Source organism: Durio zibethinus, chromosome 13 (assembly GCF_047325235.1).
Source record: "Durio zibethinus cultivar Kanyao isolate XHJ-2024 chromosome 13, ASM4732523v1, whole genome shotgun sequence".
Taxonomy (NCBI): Eukaryota; Viridiplantae; Streptophyta; class Magnoliopsida; order Malvales; family Malvaceae; genus Durio; species Durio zibethinus.
Window position 1 is genome coordinate 4,398,518 of NC_143174.1, and position 16,509 is coordinate 4,415,026.

Genomic DNA, 16,509 nt, shown 5'->3' on the forward strand with positions numbered 1-16,509 from the left:
TTAATCTATAAAAAATTATAATCGATTGTAAGAACACATTTTTAAAATAATTTTGATTTGGATTTACAAATCAAAATTTTAAATAAAAAAATTAAAATTTTTTATCAACATTAAAGTCGGGTTAGAAACAACAACCTTTCAACGCAAAACGAATAATTATTGTTAATAATAATAGTTCTGTCCCAAAACAACATGGAGGAAATAAATGAATAATCTTCTTGCTGGGGTAATTTTTGTGGGGCCCCCCAGACATGATAAATGAAATGTCAGCTGAGATTGGTTGATTGAGACAGGGCGTTGTCGAACGCGTGGACCATACTTCTCGTTCTGTTTTAGGTTCATGGGCCAGAGTTCTCTTTCTCTTACAATAATTTATGTTTTACGGTTGCCTTTTCACCACCAACGAGAACAACATTTTCAACGTGTTCCTAAATGTTTATAAAGTTTTAAATTTTTAATGACCAAGAAGTAAGAATTGTTGAATACTCATATCCCAATTTGCCAGTTATTAAAAACTCAAAAGTTTATCTGTTTGTAGGCAGCAGATGAGTAGCTCAGATGATGATCATCTAAGAAAGTCTCTTAATTCGGCCGTTTTGCTTTGTTTACTCTTGAGTTAACTCAAAGGCCAAATTTTCCATAATTCCTACCGACCCTTTTTTTCCTTCTTATCCAAATCTTCTCAACTATATATACCTTTTCTTTTCTCTCCCTTTCAATAATTCTTTTTCTTCAAGTTATACACTTCAGGTATAACTACTTTTTTATTATTTAATTATAATTGCTAATGGTATATATGCATAGTTATATACTTTGTAGTGTCATTATTGAGTTTGTTTAAAAGAAAACATTAAATTTTGACTGTTGGTTGATGTTTCTTGACCTTTAGGCCTCAGTTCAGCCCTTGTGAAATCAAATAAAGCTCCAAACTTAATTTATTTTCTGCGTGGTAATGCTTGATTTTCTTGAATCAGCAAAACTTATATAGACTTTGATTATCTTCCTTGGTTTTGTCTCAAGTGTGAGTGATTAGTTTAAATATTTTTTGGTATTAAGAAACTTGAAAATATTTTCTTGGGAAATATTATATGTACTAATCCATTTGTTTTTCAATTTACTAGTTATTCAGTATTATATGCAAGGTTGGTACAATAATGTTGTATTTTTTTAGCTGAACTGGCCTGATTCCTGCTGCAAGGGAATCGATCATTTGCCTGTTTTACTTAGCTGGGATGTACCCTTTTTCTGGTTCTTTGCCACATGTTTATTTTGATGTTTGATAGCATTTCTATGTCAATTACTTTTCATCTTCCTTCCATTTTTGAGTTAAATCAGTTTTCTTGCTTCTTATTGACTTTCCAGCGAGTTTCTGATTGAATTGATCTTCGCATATTCTAGAGGATGTTCTTTTGCTATGGTAATGGGGGAGTTTTTAGATGGAATATTCACCTTGTTTTTTAACTTTGTCTTTTGCCTTCGTTTCTATAAAGTTTTTCAACATTAATTTTGCTTAAGCATTGGTTTTCTGTGTCTGTTCTTTCGTGATTGATGTTGTGTAAATTGAGTAACAGAAATGTTGGTCTGGGATTTATGTCTTGATATTTGTCTCAGGAAGAGGTTTTCATAGCTTGCAGAACAAGTGGAAGAAGAGGCATGAGTCAACCTAAAATTAAGCGTCGTGTGGGTAAATATGAGGTGGGAAGGACTATTGGGGAGGGGACATTTGCTAAAGTGAAGTTTGCAAGAAATTCTGAGACTGGGGAACCTGTGGCACTTAAGATCCTTGATAAAGACAAGGTTCTCAAGCACAAGATGGCTGAACAGGTTTCTTGTGAATCATTCTCTTTCTCTGCTTATCTCATCTCCTCAATTTGATTTTTAGCCTTTTTTTTAGAATGATGCTCAAAACCTTCTCCATGCTGCAATTTTCACAGTTTTTCAAAACTACCATAATCACATTTTAAGAAAGGAATTTCTATAGTTCAGATATTCTATCAGATTTCTTAGATGTTTTCTGCTTGTTTTTGCAGATCAAGCGGGAAATAGCAACAATGAAGTTGATAAAACATCCAAATGTTGTCCGTTTATATGAGGTTTCTCTTTCTCTATGTTAATGGTTCATACTGTATAATCTTTATTTCTCAACAGTGGGTTGGGGATTTGGTACTATTTTCCAGAATCTTCTATTGTGAACCACAGCCTCCCTTCTTAATTTTTTTTCTTTAGCAGTAAAGTATGGGTGGCATTTTCTTTCTCCAAGCTTGATCAATAAATAAAAATTTTGGATTTAATTTGCTACTATCTTCATTAATTCTTTGAAAAAGAAAAAATAAGTATTGGCATCTGAAAGATTTATTTTGGTTTTTAGCTTGCATATGTACATCTATGAACTGTGTGCACAAGTATGCACCCAGTCTAAATATGCTTTTGATATATGATCCATTTCTAATAACCAATCTCTTCCAATGCCTCTGTGGAACCAATCTAAGAACTTCTCATTATCTATTGATCTTGCTACATGGGTTTATGGTGCCTTCTGATCTTATTCTTTGAGACTTAAAAGGAGTAGAGTTTTGGGTGTGTGTAAGAACTTCTTTAAGATAATAATGCCTCGTGATGTTCTCTGTGTCATTTTTGAGGATATGCAAAGAAGCAGCAAGCTTTAATCATTTCTCAAATTATTTTGTATGTTTTTTATTCAGGTGATGGGCAGCAAGACAAAGATATTTATTGTTTTGGAGTTCGTTACTGGAGGAGAGCTCTTTGACAAAATTGTGAGTCGGTGAAATCTTGGACATGCCCCCCCCCCCCCCCCCCCTTTTTTTGTTTAATGACAACCATGTACTTTCACATTGGGTAAATAATCGAAGCTCAACCATCCCAATATAATTTATGAACTTGTGACTGCATATCTGTTTGGTTCTCATTTGTGCTCGTGGATCTCTTTAATCCTTAAGCTGCACTAATATGTTTTGTAGTATTGGCATTGCTACGCATATTTGCAGCTTGTTTTAACTGTAGCTAACTACTAGCAGATGAAAGTTTCTTTCCTTCACATGGCTTTACATCCCATATGCCTTTAACCATTTCTAACTCTGAAGGTAAATCGTGGACGGATGAGAGAGGATGAGGCAAGGAGATATTTTCAGCAGCTCATAAATGCTGTTGATTATTGCCATAGCAGGGGTGTCTACCATAGGGATCTGAAGGTATTTTAACTTGGCACCCTTTAAGGACAAATATGTCTATACTTGCATATATGTGTCAATGCATGCATGTTATGCTGTCAGGAAATGAAGTTCATTTATATTTTCTCTTGATTTTGTTGCAGCCTGAAAATTTACTATTGGATGCTTGTGGTAACCTCAAAGTTTCTGACTTTGGATTGAGTGCACTGTCTCAGCAAGTCAGGGTAATTATGATATCCTTTTTTTCCTTACACATGATTGGTAATTATGAAACTTTGGTATCTGAAAGCTCAAGCTTTCTTGAGTCTTCAACCTTTTCCTTTGAACTATGAAGTCATTCAAGTTTATTCTGTCCCGATCTTGTGATGGTGAAGGCCTTATAAAGTAAAATTGTTGAAATGCTAATGATATTGGTGATAATGAGTGGAGAGGGGAAGCATCTTTATCAGTGTGTTTTTAAACAAAAAGCACAAAAAGGATAAAGAATTATGTAATTATTAGCATCTTGTTCGGTGTAAAGCTTGGAGAGTTTAGATAAAAGCTATTTCTTCTAGCAATTGATTGGAAATGATATGACCTTTGGGCCTTCAGAGTTGTTGAAAGGACAAGTTCCATACGAGCATGTTGAATTGTCACATAACATATATGATGGAAGTTTTAGTTTTAACCTCTTTGGAGAAAAAAATGTGAAAGAGATTAATTTTTATTTGATACAACTGTGATAGAATTGATCATCTTCGTTTTGCCATAGAAAACAGTGACTCCTAGACATCACCATTTCAAGTTATTTGCCCCTAGTGTCTGAATATAGAAAAGATTCTGATATTTGGAAAATCTATACTACTAAATGAGAAAGGAGTGAACTCAGTATGGTTAGTGGGATAATTTGGCTATTAAAGCATGCAACAGATGTTGTCCTCATTTTGTAGTTCATTATTCTTTATGAGAAGATAAATTTTCTTCATAGATCATTCTCTGTACGTAAAGGTATGTAATTGTAAACCAGTAGTGTTGAACAAAAGTAATGAACTGTGTGAATTTGAGCCTGATGGCCTTAAAGCTTTTGAATAAGGAAACGCATGCTAGCATTCTTAGTTCAAAATTATAGATATTCTGTTATCCATGTTATTTATCTACTTATCAAGTTATCGTGTAAGGTTTTTAAACTTTTGATGTAACTGATGTCGTAAAATGTGTAAGACTTGTTCCATCTCTATCTGTCTTTGATAGCTTTTAGAACCCTGAGAAATATTTCTAAACCAAAGTTGAATTTATAGGACGATGGTCTCCTTCACACCACCTGTGGAACGCCAAATTACGTTGCTCCTGAGGTTTGGGCAATTGTTTAATCACACTAATTTTCGTCCAGCATTTGTAACTTAGAAACCCAGGTTAATAACAATTTTGTCTTCCTATATAGGTCATTAATGATAGAGGCTATGATGGGGCAACTGCAGACCTCTGGTCGTGTGGCGTGATACTCTTTGTGTTGCTTGGAGGTTACTTGCCTTTTGATGATTCTAATCTTATGAACCTGTATAAAAAGGTGAGCTTTTCCTAATTTCATGTTACAGTTATCCATTGTTATTCATTGCCTGTTTTTCACTCTCATTTTCCAAATGTGAAGATTTCAGCAGCTGAATTCACTTGCCCCCCTTGGCTATCTTTTAGTGCAATGAAATTAATAACTCGAATCTTGGATCCAAACCCAATGACGGTAAGTTTTATACTTAACTCTCAAACCTGGATGTGTTTCTGGCTTCAATACTAAATTATGTGTGTACCAAATAGGAAAAGGGGAGAAAGATTCCTATACTTTGTATGATGAAGGTGTCATATCTGCTCTTCCTATGGCAGGTGATAAAGGATTGTATATTACTATTCTGAGTGAAAGCTTCTAAAACTAGATGAAAATAAAGCTCTATTCATGAAAGAAAAACAATGTCTAATCAAACAATTGTCTTGGTTAAATTCTTTTTGAATGTGCATTTACCATGTGCAATAATTTTGTGAAGTAATACATATTATCCTGAAACGTGGTTCCTTAGTGATGTAACTGTGAGGTTTGTAATCTGTACTTTTACCCTTTTATCTTTTGCCCTTTCTTCTGCAATATAGTTTAACTCATTTTTCTTGGTAGTGGACACAAGAGTGGGAGATGAAGTCCAAGAAATCTGCAAAATAGATATTAAAAATGTATAATTCTGTCCACTCTTATCTCTTTTTCCTCTTTCCCTCTCTGACAGATATGCAATTGGCAGTCTGAATCTAAGGAAAGATAAATTATACCTGATGTAATGGTTTTCATACTCCGCACCATTCCTCCATATCTTTTTTTCATGATCCAATCTTCATCAAATCCATCAATGAATTTTACTGTCTATCTACATGGGTCATCTATGCCAAATTTGAAATTGATGGTCTCTAACTATGTTATCAATGTATAACAATGTCAGATACAAGTATATATAATAAAAGACTAGTTTCTTTAACTTCAACAATGAACAAATAAAAAAGCTTTTCCCCACCAGGTGGGTTCAGCTACAAGGGTTTATATTATGTTTTTCTTCTCTGTTTTTGGCTACAACTAAGATTAGAAAAGCAAGGTACTTTTGATATTGTTGATTTGGTCAAATAATACCAAGGAGTGAAAGTTGCTAAGAGTTAGTATCAATTAATCCTGCCCTTTGAATTTTCTCAATGATCAAGCAATTAAGTTTAAATCTTCATCTGGGCAATGCCTGCATATTTTTCTAAGGCCAAACGGATGCTTCAACTATGCATAACTGCTCCACTGTTTAATCTTAGAGTAGCATGTTGGGCCCGCGCATATCTAGCCATGCATATTTATATTGGCCTTTAAGTTCTGGAAATTATTTGCCTTAACAAATTATTGACTTGCATAATATTAATGTGTGCTTATCTCTTTCTTGTGTTGCAGCGCATTACCATTCCTGAAATTTTACAAGATGAATGGTTTAAAAAGGATTACAAACCTCCAGTGTTCGAGGAGAAAAACGATACGAACTTAGATGATATAGAAGCTGTTTTTAAGGATTTTGAAGTAGGTGAATGAGGTCTTTCCCAAAGTTGTAGAACAACTGACATCTGCATACTGCACAAGTGCTGTTATATTTGATGCTTTTCTTGATAAGTTTGCATTGTTGGTTCTGTAACAGGAGCACCATGTAACAGAAAAGAGAGAAGAACAACCGACAGCTATGAATGCTTTTGAGTTAATTTCCCTGTCAAAGGGGTTAAACCTTGAGAATCTGTTTGATGCAGAACAGGTTTGCATTTTAAAAGGCTTTTCTTTTTCTTGACTTTTTTTTTGTATATCAACTATCAAAGAGTGGTGGTTATCTTTCCTTTACATGACTTTATTATCATTAGAAGGGAAATGCACGGTATGTCCAATGCCAGATAGAGTATTATCAGACATTGTTATGCTATCTAGACTGATAACTTATCTGGCCTCCTTTTGCTCTTGATTTTAATTTCTTAATTGTGTTTTTAGAAGTTTATAAAGTTGGATTATGAAAGTATAAAGCGTTTCTAATATTGCATTAAAAGCTCTTCACAATTTTGGAGGATGAACTGAAACTGGATTGGCTGTTGCAAAATCATTTTATTTACTTAAAAGCAGACATATTTTGCCCCTTTGCTTGAGAAAGATAAATACTGATATTATGATGGCTGTTTACAAGTTTTGGCTGCTAATGTTTGGCTGTGTGGCATATAAACGGATAATATCTTCAAACTACTAGCTCATAAGCTATTAATGAAATTTTCATATTAAAATTGAGTTTCATGTTTAAAATTTAGTGGTTTTGTTTTCTGCAGGGATTTAAGAGAGAAACGAGGTTTACATCTAAATGTCCTGCTAATGAGATTATCCATAAGATTGAGGAAGCTGCAAAGCCTCTCGGGTTTGATGTCCACAAGAAAAACTATAAGGTGAGCGAATCAAACACATGCTGTAAAGGTAATTATTGAAATCTCTATGTCAGATTTGCTTATTTCTTACTATTTTATGTAGATGAGACTTGAGAATTTGAAAGCTGGGAGAAAAGGAAACCTTAACGTGGCTACGGAGGTAACTTACAGAAACATTTTATTTTGAAAAATGGCTTATATTTTGTACTTAACTAACTTTTATTGTGTTAATCAGATATTTCAAGTGGCACCTTCTTTACATATGGTTGAGGTGCGAAAAGCAAAAGGGGACACATTAGAATTCCATATGGTACCACTTAATTCTCTCATTATAATTTCATTTCACTTTCTAAATATATTGTGTTTTCCTTTTTCTTGTTTTTCCAATTTGGACAAACTAGTGATGAGAGTTATGTAATGCCATAGCATTTGTTACAAAGTAGATAATTTATTCTCCCCTAATGAGTGATTTGCTCATAGCCAATGGAAATTGAGTGATCTTCTTTTCCAGCAAACAGTGTTGGTTAAATGTCGATGGAAAGTGCCAAATGACTTTGCTTTCTCTCGTAATTGTTAGATTTGTGGTTGTTTAGTGCATGATGAGATTCTAATTACGGATGCAAACAATTTGTATTGCATCAAAATTCATTCTGCAAGTCCTCAGATTGACATGATGACATTATATCACTTAAAGCAGCATACCTTAGCAACACAAGCATCTTATATGTCAATAATGTCACCACAAAAGTTGTTTGTTATATCAGTAAGGTCAAGATCTCTCTCTTTATGAACAAAGCTTTCAATTTAAAAAATACATATGCTCTAATCTGCTTGCTCAAACCAAGTATCAGAGGATTCAAACAGTGTTTAATGAATATGCAACTGCTAGAAGAAAAGTTTTTAGAAACCTGTCAGGTGGTCTTTAAGTCTCAGTAAATTTACTTGCAGTCGATTTCTTGACTGTTCTAAAATCTTTCAACCTGTTTTTCTTATGCAGTTCTATAAAAACCTTTCAACCTGTCTTGAAGATGTTGTATGGAAAACTGAGGAGGACATTCAAGAAGTAAAGTAGACGCATGCCTGCCCATGTTTCCAAGTGTAATGACTTTTATCTTTTGTCCATGCTGTTTTTGAATGTTCCTCAGTTGCTCTATATCTTCATTCTTTTTTCCCTTATCATTTTGTTTTCAAGATTGTTTTCTTCTTTCTATTTTTTTTGCCTGTGCTATTACAGCCATGGTTTTTCTGATTGTTTTCCTTGTTATTAGTGTTGGAAAGCATGGATGAGTCCCATGGAATGCAGTGGTTTGGTTTACCCTACGACGTTAATATGTCAAAGATAAATGGTTAATGATGCTTGAAAAGGAAAAAGAAAACCCTTTTGTTTTCCTTTTGTTTTCCTTTTGTTTCTTGCTCTTCAATTTATACTATAGTTGTAGTTTCTTTGGAAAGAATATAAGCAACTTTATCAAACTTTTTTTTCTCCTTCGGAAATCATGAGAAAAAAAAATTGTAAGTCTTTTCATATTTGGAATATATTGTGAGCATCATCTCTTTTGTAATTCAACAAAAAGTTTAAATTTATTGAATTTTTGGTAAGGAGTCAAATGCATATTGGATGCTTACCATGTGTCTGACTATAAATATGGTTGCAATTGCAATAACTCTGTCTCTCATTTTTGAAAGAGAAAATGAGTTTGACCACATTTCAATTAATTTTGTTTGTACTTGAGTGATCAGGATTTGAATCTCATCACTGTAGAAATTTAATCAACTAGAAGTTTAACATTCTATCATTAGATCATGTAATTGTTTCAATTAAAAGTTTAACATTCTATCACCAGATGACAACGTTGATTCAATGACATTTCAATTAAGTTTTCATAGGCATATTTGCATAATATACTAGGAATTTGTTGATTATTGCTTGCATAATCTACTTATTCAAGCCGTTTTAACACAAGTTTATAACATACATATTCCTATACATATAGCTTAACCAAGAATCCAGGACAAATTTAAACTCTTTGGTTGTTTTATCCAAAATGTAATTGATTGCTTTTCATCTTGTCAGACTATTCACGTTCCATGGTTTACGTTTTACCATGGACATGAATTTCCACTTGTTATTCTGGGCATGGAAAATTCTTATTTGGGAAGAACGAAAGTTTTAGGAAGAAAGGTAAATTAAAGATAGCCATCCACTTTATGGTGGGAGATTGAACTGTACCACAATATTTTTATTTTACATCAGCATGAATCTCTTTCCTTCAAATTATTTCATGAAATAATGTTTTTGTTAAAAAAAAAAAACACTTTATATTTTAAGTAATTAAATGACATGATAGTTAAATTATATTGTTGCTAATCAAATATAAGCAGATCTAGAAACAGGAAAAAACTGACAAAATCAAGCCAATGGCGGAAAAAGTGATGCATGAAATTCTAGTATGGTGACAAAAACAGGATTACAACAATTTTTATTCACCATAAACAAAGATTAAAGAACTGACAAAAAAAAACATATGCAAGCCAACTTTCTGAAACAACTGAGCAATCCTACAGCCAACAATGGAACCCAGATTCAGATACATGATGGATAAACAAGACCAAGACACTAATATGATGTCATCACCAAAAACAACTGCATGTATTCATCCTTAACAGCCGAAGCTTGCCATTCCATAGGTTCTTGATGAATAAATGAACTCCAAAGATCAAATCATTAATGTGCAGATTACAGAGGATCAAGGCCGAGATTTAGCATACAGCCAGAAGAGTTCCACTAAATGTGCCATAAATACGCTGCTATCCTTCCCCACATTCAAATGTCTGAACTCACCTAGCTTTTGAAAGAAAAATTACGAGGCTTCGAGAAGCCGGTACATAGTGATTTCTTGCTGTTTGAAGTAACGTCGATCTTCTTCGTCCACTAGAACAAGATTCAAATAGTATTTAACGCTGAATTTGTTATTGATGTTACGATACGTTGGTGTCAGTTCATATGGACTTAAGAAAAGTCTGATGGGAATCGATTCTCCTGTAAAAGCATTGGTACAATTTCCTCAATATGGCACATAAGCACATGACTCCATAAAAATTATCTTATTCAAAGCAAATTCAGCATAATGTTATTATTTTCTACATACAAGCTCATTATATATCCCAGTATTATTTAAAAAAAAAAAAAAAGAAGCAAAGATTACTTGAAATACTTTGAGCACAAAAGTGCATATATACAACAATCAACTTCTAGATTTTCATAGAGTTCATAATTTGCCATAACTTGTTTCCATTTTTCTCTTTTCAAATTGACATCAGAATATTCTTTCTCTTTTTTTTTTTTTAAATCAAAATATTCTTTTCTGTTTTTAACATTTTCCTGATAGTTTTGCAGGACCAGACTTCAGTATATCTGTTAATATTGATACTTGAAACCTTAGTCTAAAATGATAATATTGAAAATGAAGTACCAGTCATGTCTACCGACAACTGTAGTGTACAGTACTAAGCCAGCACTGCAGTCACCCTAGCATGCAAGATGGTTTTATAAAGTAAATTGTTCAACCAATTCATCAATATAGAACATACTCGAGGCAAATACCAATAGTAGGAGGCATTCTGTAAAAGCATGGTTATAGAAATGTTATGTGCCAAAGAATATCTCAGATATCAGCCTAGAATTATAAATTTGTGATATTAAGATATAAAAGGTAAAATATAAAGCTACAAAATATGTTGTGGAATAGAGAAGTTCGCTAGGGTACCTCTGACGGCAGCACCATCCATTAACTCGAATTTAGCAAGGGTCTCTGTCTCAACATATGTATTAGGCCCTGATCCAGTTGACTCTCGACGCCTGATCTCAAGCTCCATATTTTTTAGCTTAATTCTAACAAGAAGAAAATATATTTTTCCAATAATGACATCCTTCAAATGATACCTGTAAAATTTGAAATCCAATATAAACACATCAACATCTCTCCAACTTAGTGTTAAGTTGCATGGATTTCATACAAACTGTCGAGACATGCACTTTAACTGACGTACTTGCTTTTACTGTATTCAAATTCAATGTGTAGACAATCCTCAATCCCCACTTCCATCTAGATGAATGATCAATACAAACAAACAAAGTCAATATGAAATTCCAAAACATCAAATTGGCATAGAGTAGTAACATCATATTAACCATCAAATCACCAAGGAAACAATTAAAGTTTTAAAGTAATTCCAATAACTTTCACAAAAGTTAACATTGGGAGTATCAGGCAATAGTATGGGAGATTTTATAGCACCATGTAATTTGTAAAGGGACTAAGGGACCATCTCCGTAAGAAGAGTTGTGATAAGAATTACCCAAATTTAGGCAAATGGCACATTTCATATGGTCAAAATGAGAATAGATGAAGCAATTGTATTGGAGTAATAAGACAAGTCACTTTTGATACGCAAGTATGTGTAAATTTCAAAGGAAAGAAATCTTTTAATATAGATCTCATCAGCTACCCAAAACAAATAAGCATCAGGAAATAAAAGGGAATTTTCTTACCTTAATACTGTTATTGATTGAAGGAGGTGGTGTATAGTTGCGGACCTGATGCAGAAAATTTTCAAAAAAAAAAAAGGGAACAAATTTCAATCTGCTTGCTTTAATCTTTTAATCCATAATCTAACTGAACAAGCAAACTTTTACAAGATAGGAAAATATAAATGGATGCAAAGGAAACTCCTTCCACCTTGATATGGTGGGGCATTAAGAGGATGAAATAGCAAAGAGAAACAGCAATTGAGATCTGAGTACCTTTACAGATGCTATATAAGGGGATAGATCATCAAATACTAATATCTCCTAATGAACACCACATGGTGAAAGAGTATTAAACACTAAGCAGCCTTATTCTTGTCAAAGGTCTTGAAGTCCAAGACATGTACAAAATTACTATGTAATGGATTAACTATATCGCTTATAATTTTAATTTATTTTCTAAATTCAAAATTCATATTGTTTAGAGCATTATGATTCATCTATTTATTTCTATTAATCACATGCAAGCAAAATGATGCTTGAAAATTCTAATATATTCTATTCAAGTCAGCACAAGAATCAAAGATTTGCATTTATTTTGACAATGATTATTACAAAGAATTCTGTCCAAGAAACTTAAGATTATGGATAGGAATAAATTCTTTAGATAAATGATAACAAAGAAACCAGTCTTAGTGGACTCAGGATATTTAACAAGAACTCCAGAGTCAACATCTTTAAGGACAATCAAATTCCCACTGTACCATTTCATAATGTGATTCCTTATTCTCTCTCAAAACCAAGAAGATGCTTATTATACTTTTGTCAAATCTGCTCTTAGTTGATTAGTATTAAGAAGCCTTCCAACAACAAGGGGTCACTCCATGACAACCAGTCTATCACCTCATATCAATCCTTTAAGTGAAAGCAAGTTTTGAAGTGATGGTAAGGTTGTTCCATCCTGACCTGGAAGTCATGGGTGCAGAACAGCATCTTTGCATAGCAGTAAGGCTCTGCATCTCTGAAACTGCCTAGACCTAGCAATTTCAGATTCTGGAGTGTTGAGCCATCCTCATGATAAAAGAAAAACTTCCTCATTCTCAAATATTTTAAAAACTCATACAGACCTCATAAATTCCTTTACATGCACACTCTTTTTATTTGGAACATATAGGTGTAACACTCTTATGAACTCCCACCTCCAAAACCATCCGTTCTTTTACAAGTACTAAGTCCTCTTACACATGATTCAATTCATTCTCCAACCACATAACATGAGCTTCCAAAGTGCTACTCACTGCTTGTGAAAGCCTATGGTCATCACTCTTCTGAAAGATATGTCAGCATAACTAATCAACCAAAAAATAGAGAAGAAATAATGGAAGCACTTGTAAAAAGTGTAAAGCACGATGAAACACTATCAGTGGTAACACACCTTCCCACCCAGCCTCAGCCAGCTTACTATTTGAAAAATGTAAGCATAGCTCATGTATAACAGTCTATCAAACAAATACAACCAATTGTCTTCTTTTCTCCAAAGATCAAGAAAGCTAGACATTGAAAGTGCATAACATTAACTTCTAGGGCAGTTGAATTAAAAAACTGAACCAAGTAATATAATATCTCTCTCACATAATCTGAGTCAAGTTGTACATAAATATTCAAAAGTTAAAAGGAGGTAGATAAACTATGATAATACGACAATAATGTCATAGCAATCCAAATAACATGTTCAAATAGAATAGCATAATAGTTCCATTTAGTGCTTATACAAAATACATTACCACAAAATCTTGGCACTCCACTATGTTGCTGACAAAGTTTCTGCTGATTGTCACTTTCAGAATATACCTACAAGTTTGCAATGAAGTGTAGACGGATCAGTTTTTTGTTCATATCCTATTTTCATGGATCCTTGCTCACCATATCATTGCACATATTGTGTCAGTAAATGCTGATAATCTCTCAACTTAATGACAATCATGTACGATAAATTGAATCCCAAAAGGAAAACTAGACACTAGTGAAAGCATGAGTAACCATCAACAAAGCTAAAATAACCAAACGTATGCTTATTTCCTTCACACTCCAGTATGACAGAGATAACCCAAATAAGCACAGTAACATTGAAAAGAGGATATTGCTTGCAAAAAGGATCGTTTCCAGATGCATCAAAAGTTTATCATAAAAATCAACTAGGAAATGAAATGGATAGCCTACCTAAGCCTAACATTGACTCCATTATATGACTCATATGGCATCTCCACTGTAGAAAATTCAAATGGGTACGTTTTTCTTTCATATAATTCACCAGGAATGTCAAGTTCACGAACTGCAGAGCAAAGAGTGAAAATTAGGGCAAACCTAGAGGCAATTTACCATTATAACTAACAGAGGAGCAACAGATATTTACACTTCGCTTGGTAGGATGGAAAGAAAGGGGTAAGGAAAGAATAAGTTTTAATCTAATAGTTGAGCTACAAAATAGCCCATATTGTTATGAATCATAACATGAGATTAAAAATACTCCATCCTTCCCCCTTTCTCCCATCTTCCCCACCAAAAAATAGCATTAATGTCCCATGCAATGCCACTCAAACCAACAAGGAGAAGGGAGACAGGAGAGGGGAAAGGGCCACATGAAAAACAAATGGTAAAACTTGTAAGGATGCATAAAACTGCTGCTTAAATTAAAGACTTCTTAAGCCTTTTCTTTTATGGTCAAATAAACTCACCAAGAGAGGTAAAGTCATAGAAGTTGCCTCTATCAAAATACAATTCTGCAAAGAAGAAAAAAAATGTCACGGTCCAGGTATAGTGTCATCATGCTGCATACAGAGATCATCCTTTCCAACATTACAAATTATTGACAAACTCTGGCAACCAAGAACCAATACAGAAAACAGCTTATAAGTACAGAACAGACTCAACTATAACACAGAGAAAAACAACATAATAGTAAGCAGGATTATAGATTGACTCAAGCTAAACTATATGTAACTTTTAAAGATTAACAAGGCATGTGATAGAAGCTATATACATATGCTCATCAAATAGAATAGTCACATGACAGACCTAAAATGAAAGACAAAAAGCAAATGAAGCACACCTATCTGACCAAGGAGCTCAATTTTAACACCATTATGTTCAACCTTCTTCCCATGTATTGGTTCTATAACTACCTGAAGTATCAGCAATAAACAATCAAATCACTCATACAGTATTTACTGTAAATAATAATAAAAATGGCTTGGATATACTGAGCATATAAAGTCAATCATAAGTTTCAAAATGGCAACACGAGAAAATAGTACCTCTCCTACAATATTTTCTTGGCTCTGAAAGAGAGCAACCATAACTGTTTTCCCATTTTCCTTCTTTAGTGGAACCTACAAAAACATTGTTGTAAAAAGAGTATACTTGAAGACAAAATGCCAAACAACAAGCAGAAATAAAAGTAAAGCATCTCATCTAAAACTCAAGACCAAAACTGTTGACCAAAGTTGACCACATTTGGAAATAGAAAAAGGGGAGGGGGGAGAAGTAAATGAGTTCAAAAGCAACAAAATTACATACTATATATGCAAATTTCTGCACACCAAACAAACAGTGAAACAAATTTGCAATGAACTTCAGTTACTTGGATCTCAACTTTATTCTCGAGCAGTTTTGGAAAGTTTATATCTCTGTGTAATTGTAGTTTACAGCTTCCTTGCAAATAAACCTGACAATCTCAAACACGACACGAGTACGATACAAATAAAGGGCACAAAGGTGACATGGTTTAAAATTTTAGCAATAATTATATATGGGTTTAACAAAACCAAAAAAACACATTTTATGTTTTCGTATTGATACAAATTATGACACACAAGTTTCATGTAAAACACAGCATGAATACACGAATCTTAATATTTTGCATGATAGAACACACAAATAGCCAAGTCTACTTGCAAAATTACCAAAAAGTAAAGCAGATAGTGTAAAGCAAAATCATAATTGATGAAAAACAACTACGACACAACATCAATTCTAACATGTCGTTGTATAAAAAAGGTAGAATCGTGCATTTTTAGCTTTACCTAAAATTTTATCCATTTTTTTGAGTGAAAAAAAAGAAAAAGAAAAGAGAAAAACACTAGCGATTCGAAGGAAGATATACCTGCTTACGGCTTCTTCCATCTGCAAATGAAATGAAAACATTACATGGCGGCTTGAAAGCTCCAACTAGGTAATTCTGTACAAGATTTTTAAAAAAAATTCAAAAAACAAGTTTTCATATATAAAGATTCTTCGGAGAAAGTAAAATAACAAAAAAAAAAAAAAGAAATTTCTTGGGAAATAATACCATGATGCTTTAGTGGAATCCTGAATCAAGACTTTGCCAAGCATGAAGAACCTAAAAACAGTAACATAATTTAATGAAAATTTAACTTAAATTAGAAAATAGTTGAAAATGGATTAAAATAGGCATCGAATCGAATTCAAAATATTTCACTATTTTCTTACTTTTGCTGGGAAAGCATTAATAACGGAATCAGATGAGGAAAAGTAAACATTACCATTAATAACGGAATCAGATGAGGAAAAGTAAGCGTTACCTTAATTGGAGATCTAGGAGGAAGAGTTGACTGTTAGAGCTGAGAGCGGATCGGCTGTAACAAAGTTTTAAAAATTTATGATTAGCGTTTCGCTTCTTCACCAGCCAGTCTTGTTCAGGTCTTCATGATTTTTACCTTTTTACATTTTTTCTTTCTGTCTTAATCTTGTAAAGGGCCTTTAGTAGAAATAAAATTACATTTCAGTGTCTGCACAGAAAAAATTACCTAGAGAATTAGTAATTGCCTGCGTCCTTCT

At 33.3% G+C, this 16,509-nt stretch overlaps 2 protein-coding genes across 12 annotated transcripts; one reads left to right on the forward strand and one right to left on the reverse strand.

Moving 5' to 3' along the window:
- The first annotated feature begins 453 nt into the window (after nt 1–453).
- Nucleotides 454–8,749, forward strand: LOC111303885 (CBL-interacting serine/threonine-protein kinase 3-like). Of its 8 annotated transcripts, none has more exons than XM_089742742.1 (17): nt 470–750; nt 1,612–1,824; nt 2,031–2,093; nt 2,703–2,774; nt 3,102–3,209; nt 3,332–3,412; nt 4,466–4,519; nt 4,609–4,734; nt 4,816–4,905; nt 4,980–5,045; nt 6,130–6,252; nt 6,368–6,478; nt 7,032–7,145; nt 7,228–7,284; nt 7,360–7,434; nt 8,122–8,222; nt 8,393–8,749. In XM_089742742.1, exons 2-16 carry the CDS (start codon nt 1,654–1,656, stop codon nt 8,194–8,196), a joined length of 1,386 nt encoding a protein of 461 aa, XP_089598868.1. In that variant the 5' UTR covers nt 470–750; nt 1,612–1,653; the 3' UTR covers nt 8,197–8,222; nt 8,393–8,749. The 8 variants fall into 8 exon arrangements, with proteins under 8 accessions (XP_089598872.1, XP_089598868.1, XP_089598869.1 ...); XM_089742743.1 differs by lacking the exon at nt 470–750 and adding an exon at nt 818–949; XM_089742741.1 differs by lacking the exon at nt 470–750 and adding an exon at nt 821–1,021.
- Nucleotides 8,750–9,543: 794 nt separating this feature from the next.
- On the reverse strand, nt 9,544–16,407 carry LOC111303887 (vacuolar protein sorting-associated protein 26A-like). 4 transcript variants are annotated; one of them, XM_022900386.2, is made up of 12 exons: nt 16,254–16,407; nt 16,001–16,051; nt 15,815–15,834; nt 14,967–15,041; nt 14,762–14,834; nt 14,388–14,432; nt 13,873–13,984; nt 13,437–13,503; nt 11,677–11,721; nt 11,175–11,230; nt 10,892–11,067; nt 9,544–10,164 (listed from the first exon to the last, which is right to left on the reverse strand). In XM_022900386.2, the coding sequence occupies exons 4-12, from the start codon at nt 15,006–15,008 to the stop codon at nt 9,986–9,988; spliced, it is 795 nt and encodes a 264-aa protein (XP_022756121.1). In that variant the 5' UTR covers nt 15,009–15,041; nt 15,815–15,834; nt 16,001–16,051; nt 16,254–16,407; the 3' UTR covers nt 9,544–9,985. The 4 variants fall into 4 exon arrangements, with proteins under 4 accessions (XP_022756121.1, XP_089598874.1, XP_089598875.1 ...); XM_089742748.1 differs by having other exon boundaries at nt 15,815–15,889; nt 16,254–16,406; XM_089742749.1 differs by lacking the exon at nt 16,254–16,407 and adding an exon at nt 16,162–16,178 and having other exon boundaries at nt 15,815–15,889.
- Between the last annotated feature and the right edge of the window lie 102 nt (nt 16,408–16,509).

Excerpts from the sequence above, each read along its gene's own strand:
- LOC111303887 (XM_089742748.1), bottom strand. Across the intron at positions 14,433-14,761 it reads TGAGCTCCTTGGTCAGATAG|AATTGTATTTTGATAGAGGC; the intron begins GTGTGCTTCATT and ends TCTTCTTTGCAG. Across the intron at positions 11,231-11,676 it reads CAATCAATAACAGTATTAAG|ATGGAAGTGGGGATTGAGGA; the intron begins GTAAGAAAATTC and ends TCATTCATCTAG.
- LOC111303885 (XM_089742740.1), top strand. Across the intron at positions 2,094-2,702 it reads ATGTTGTCCGTTTATATGAG|GTGATGGGCAGCAAGACAAA; the intron begins GTTTCTCTTTCT and ends TTTTTTATTCAG. Across the intron at positions 4,520-4,608 it reads CAAATTACGTTGCTCCTGAG|GTCATTAATGATAGAGGCTA; the intron begins GTTTGGGCAATT and ends CTTCCTATATAG.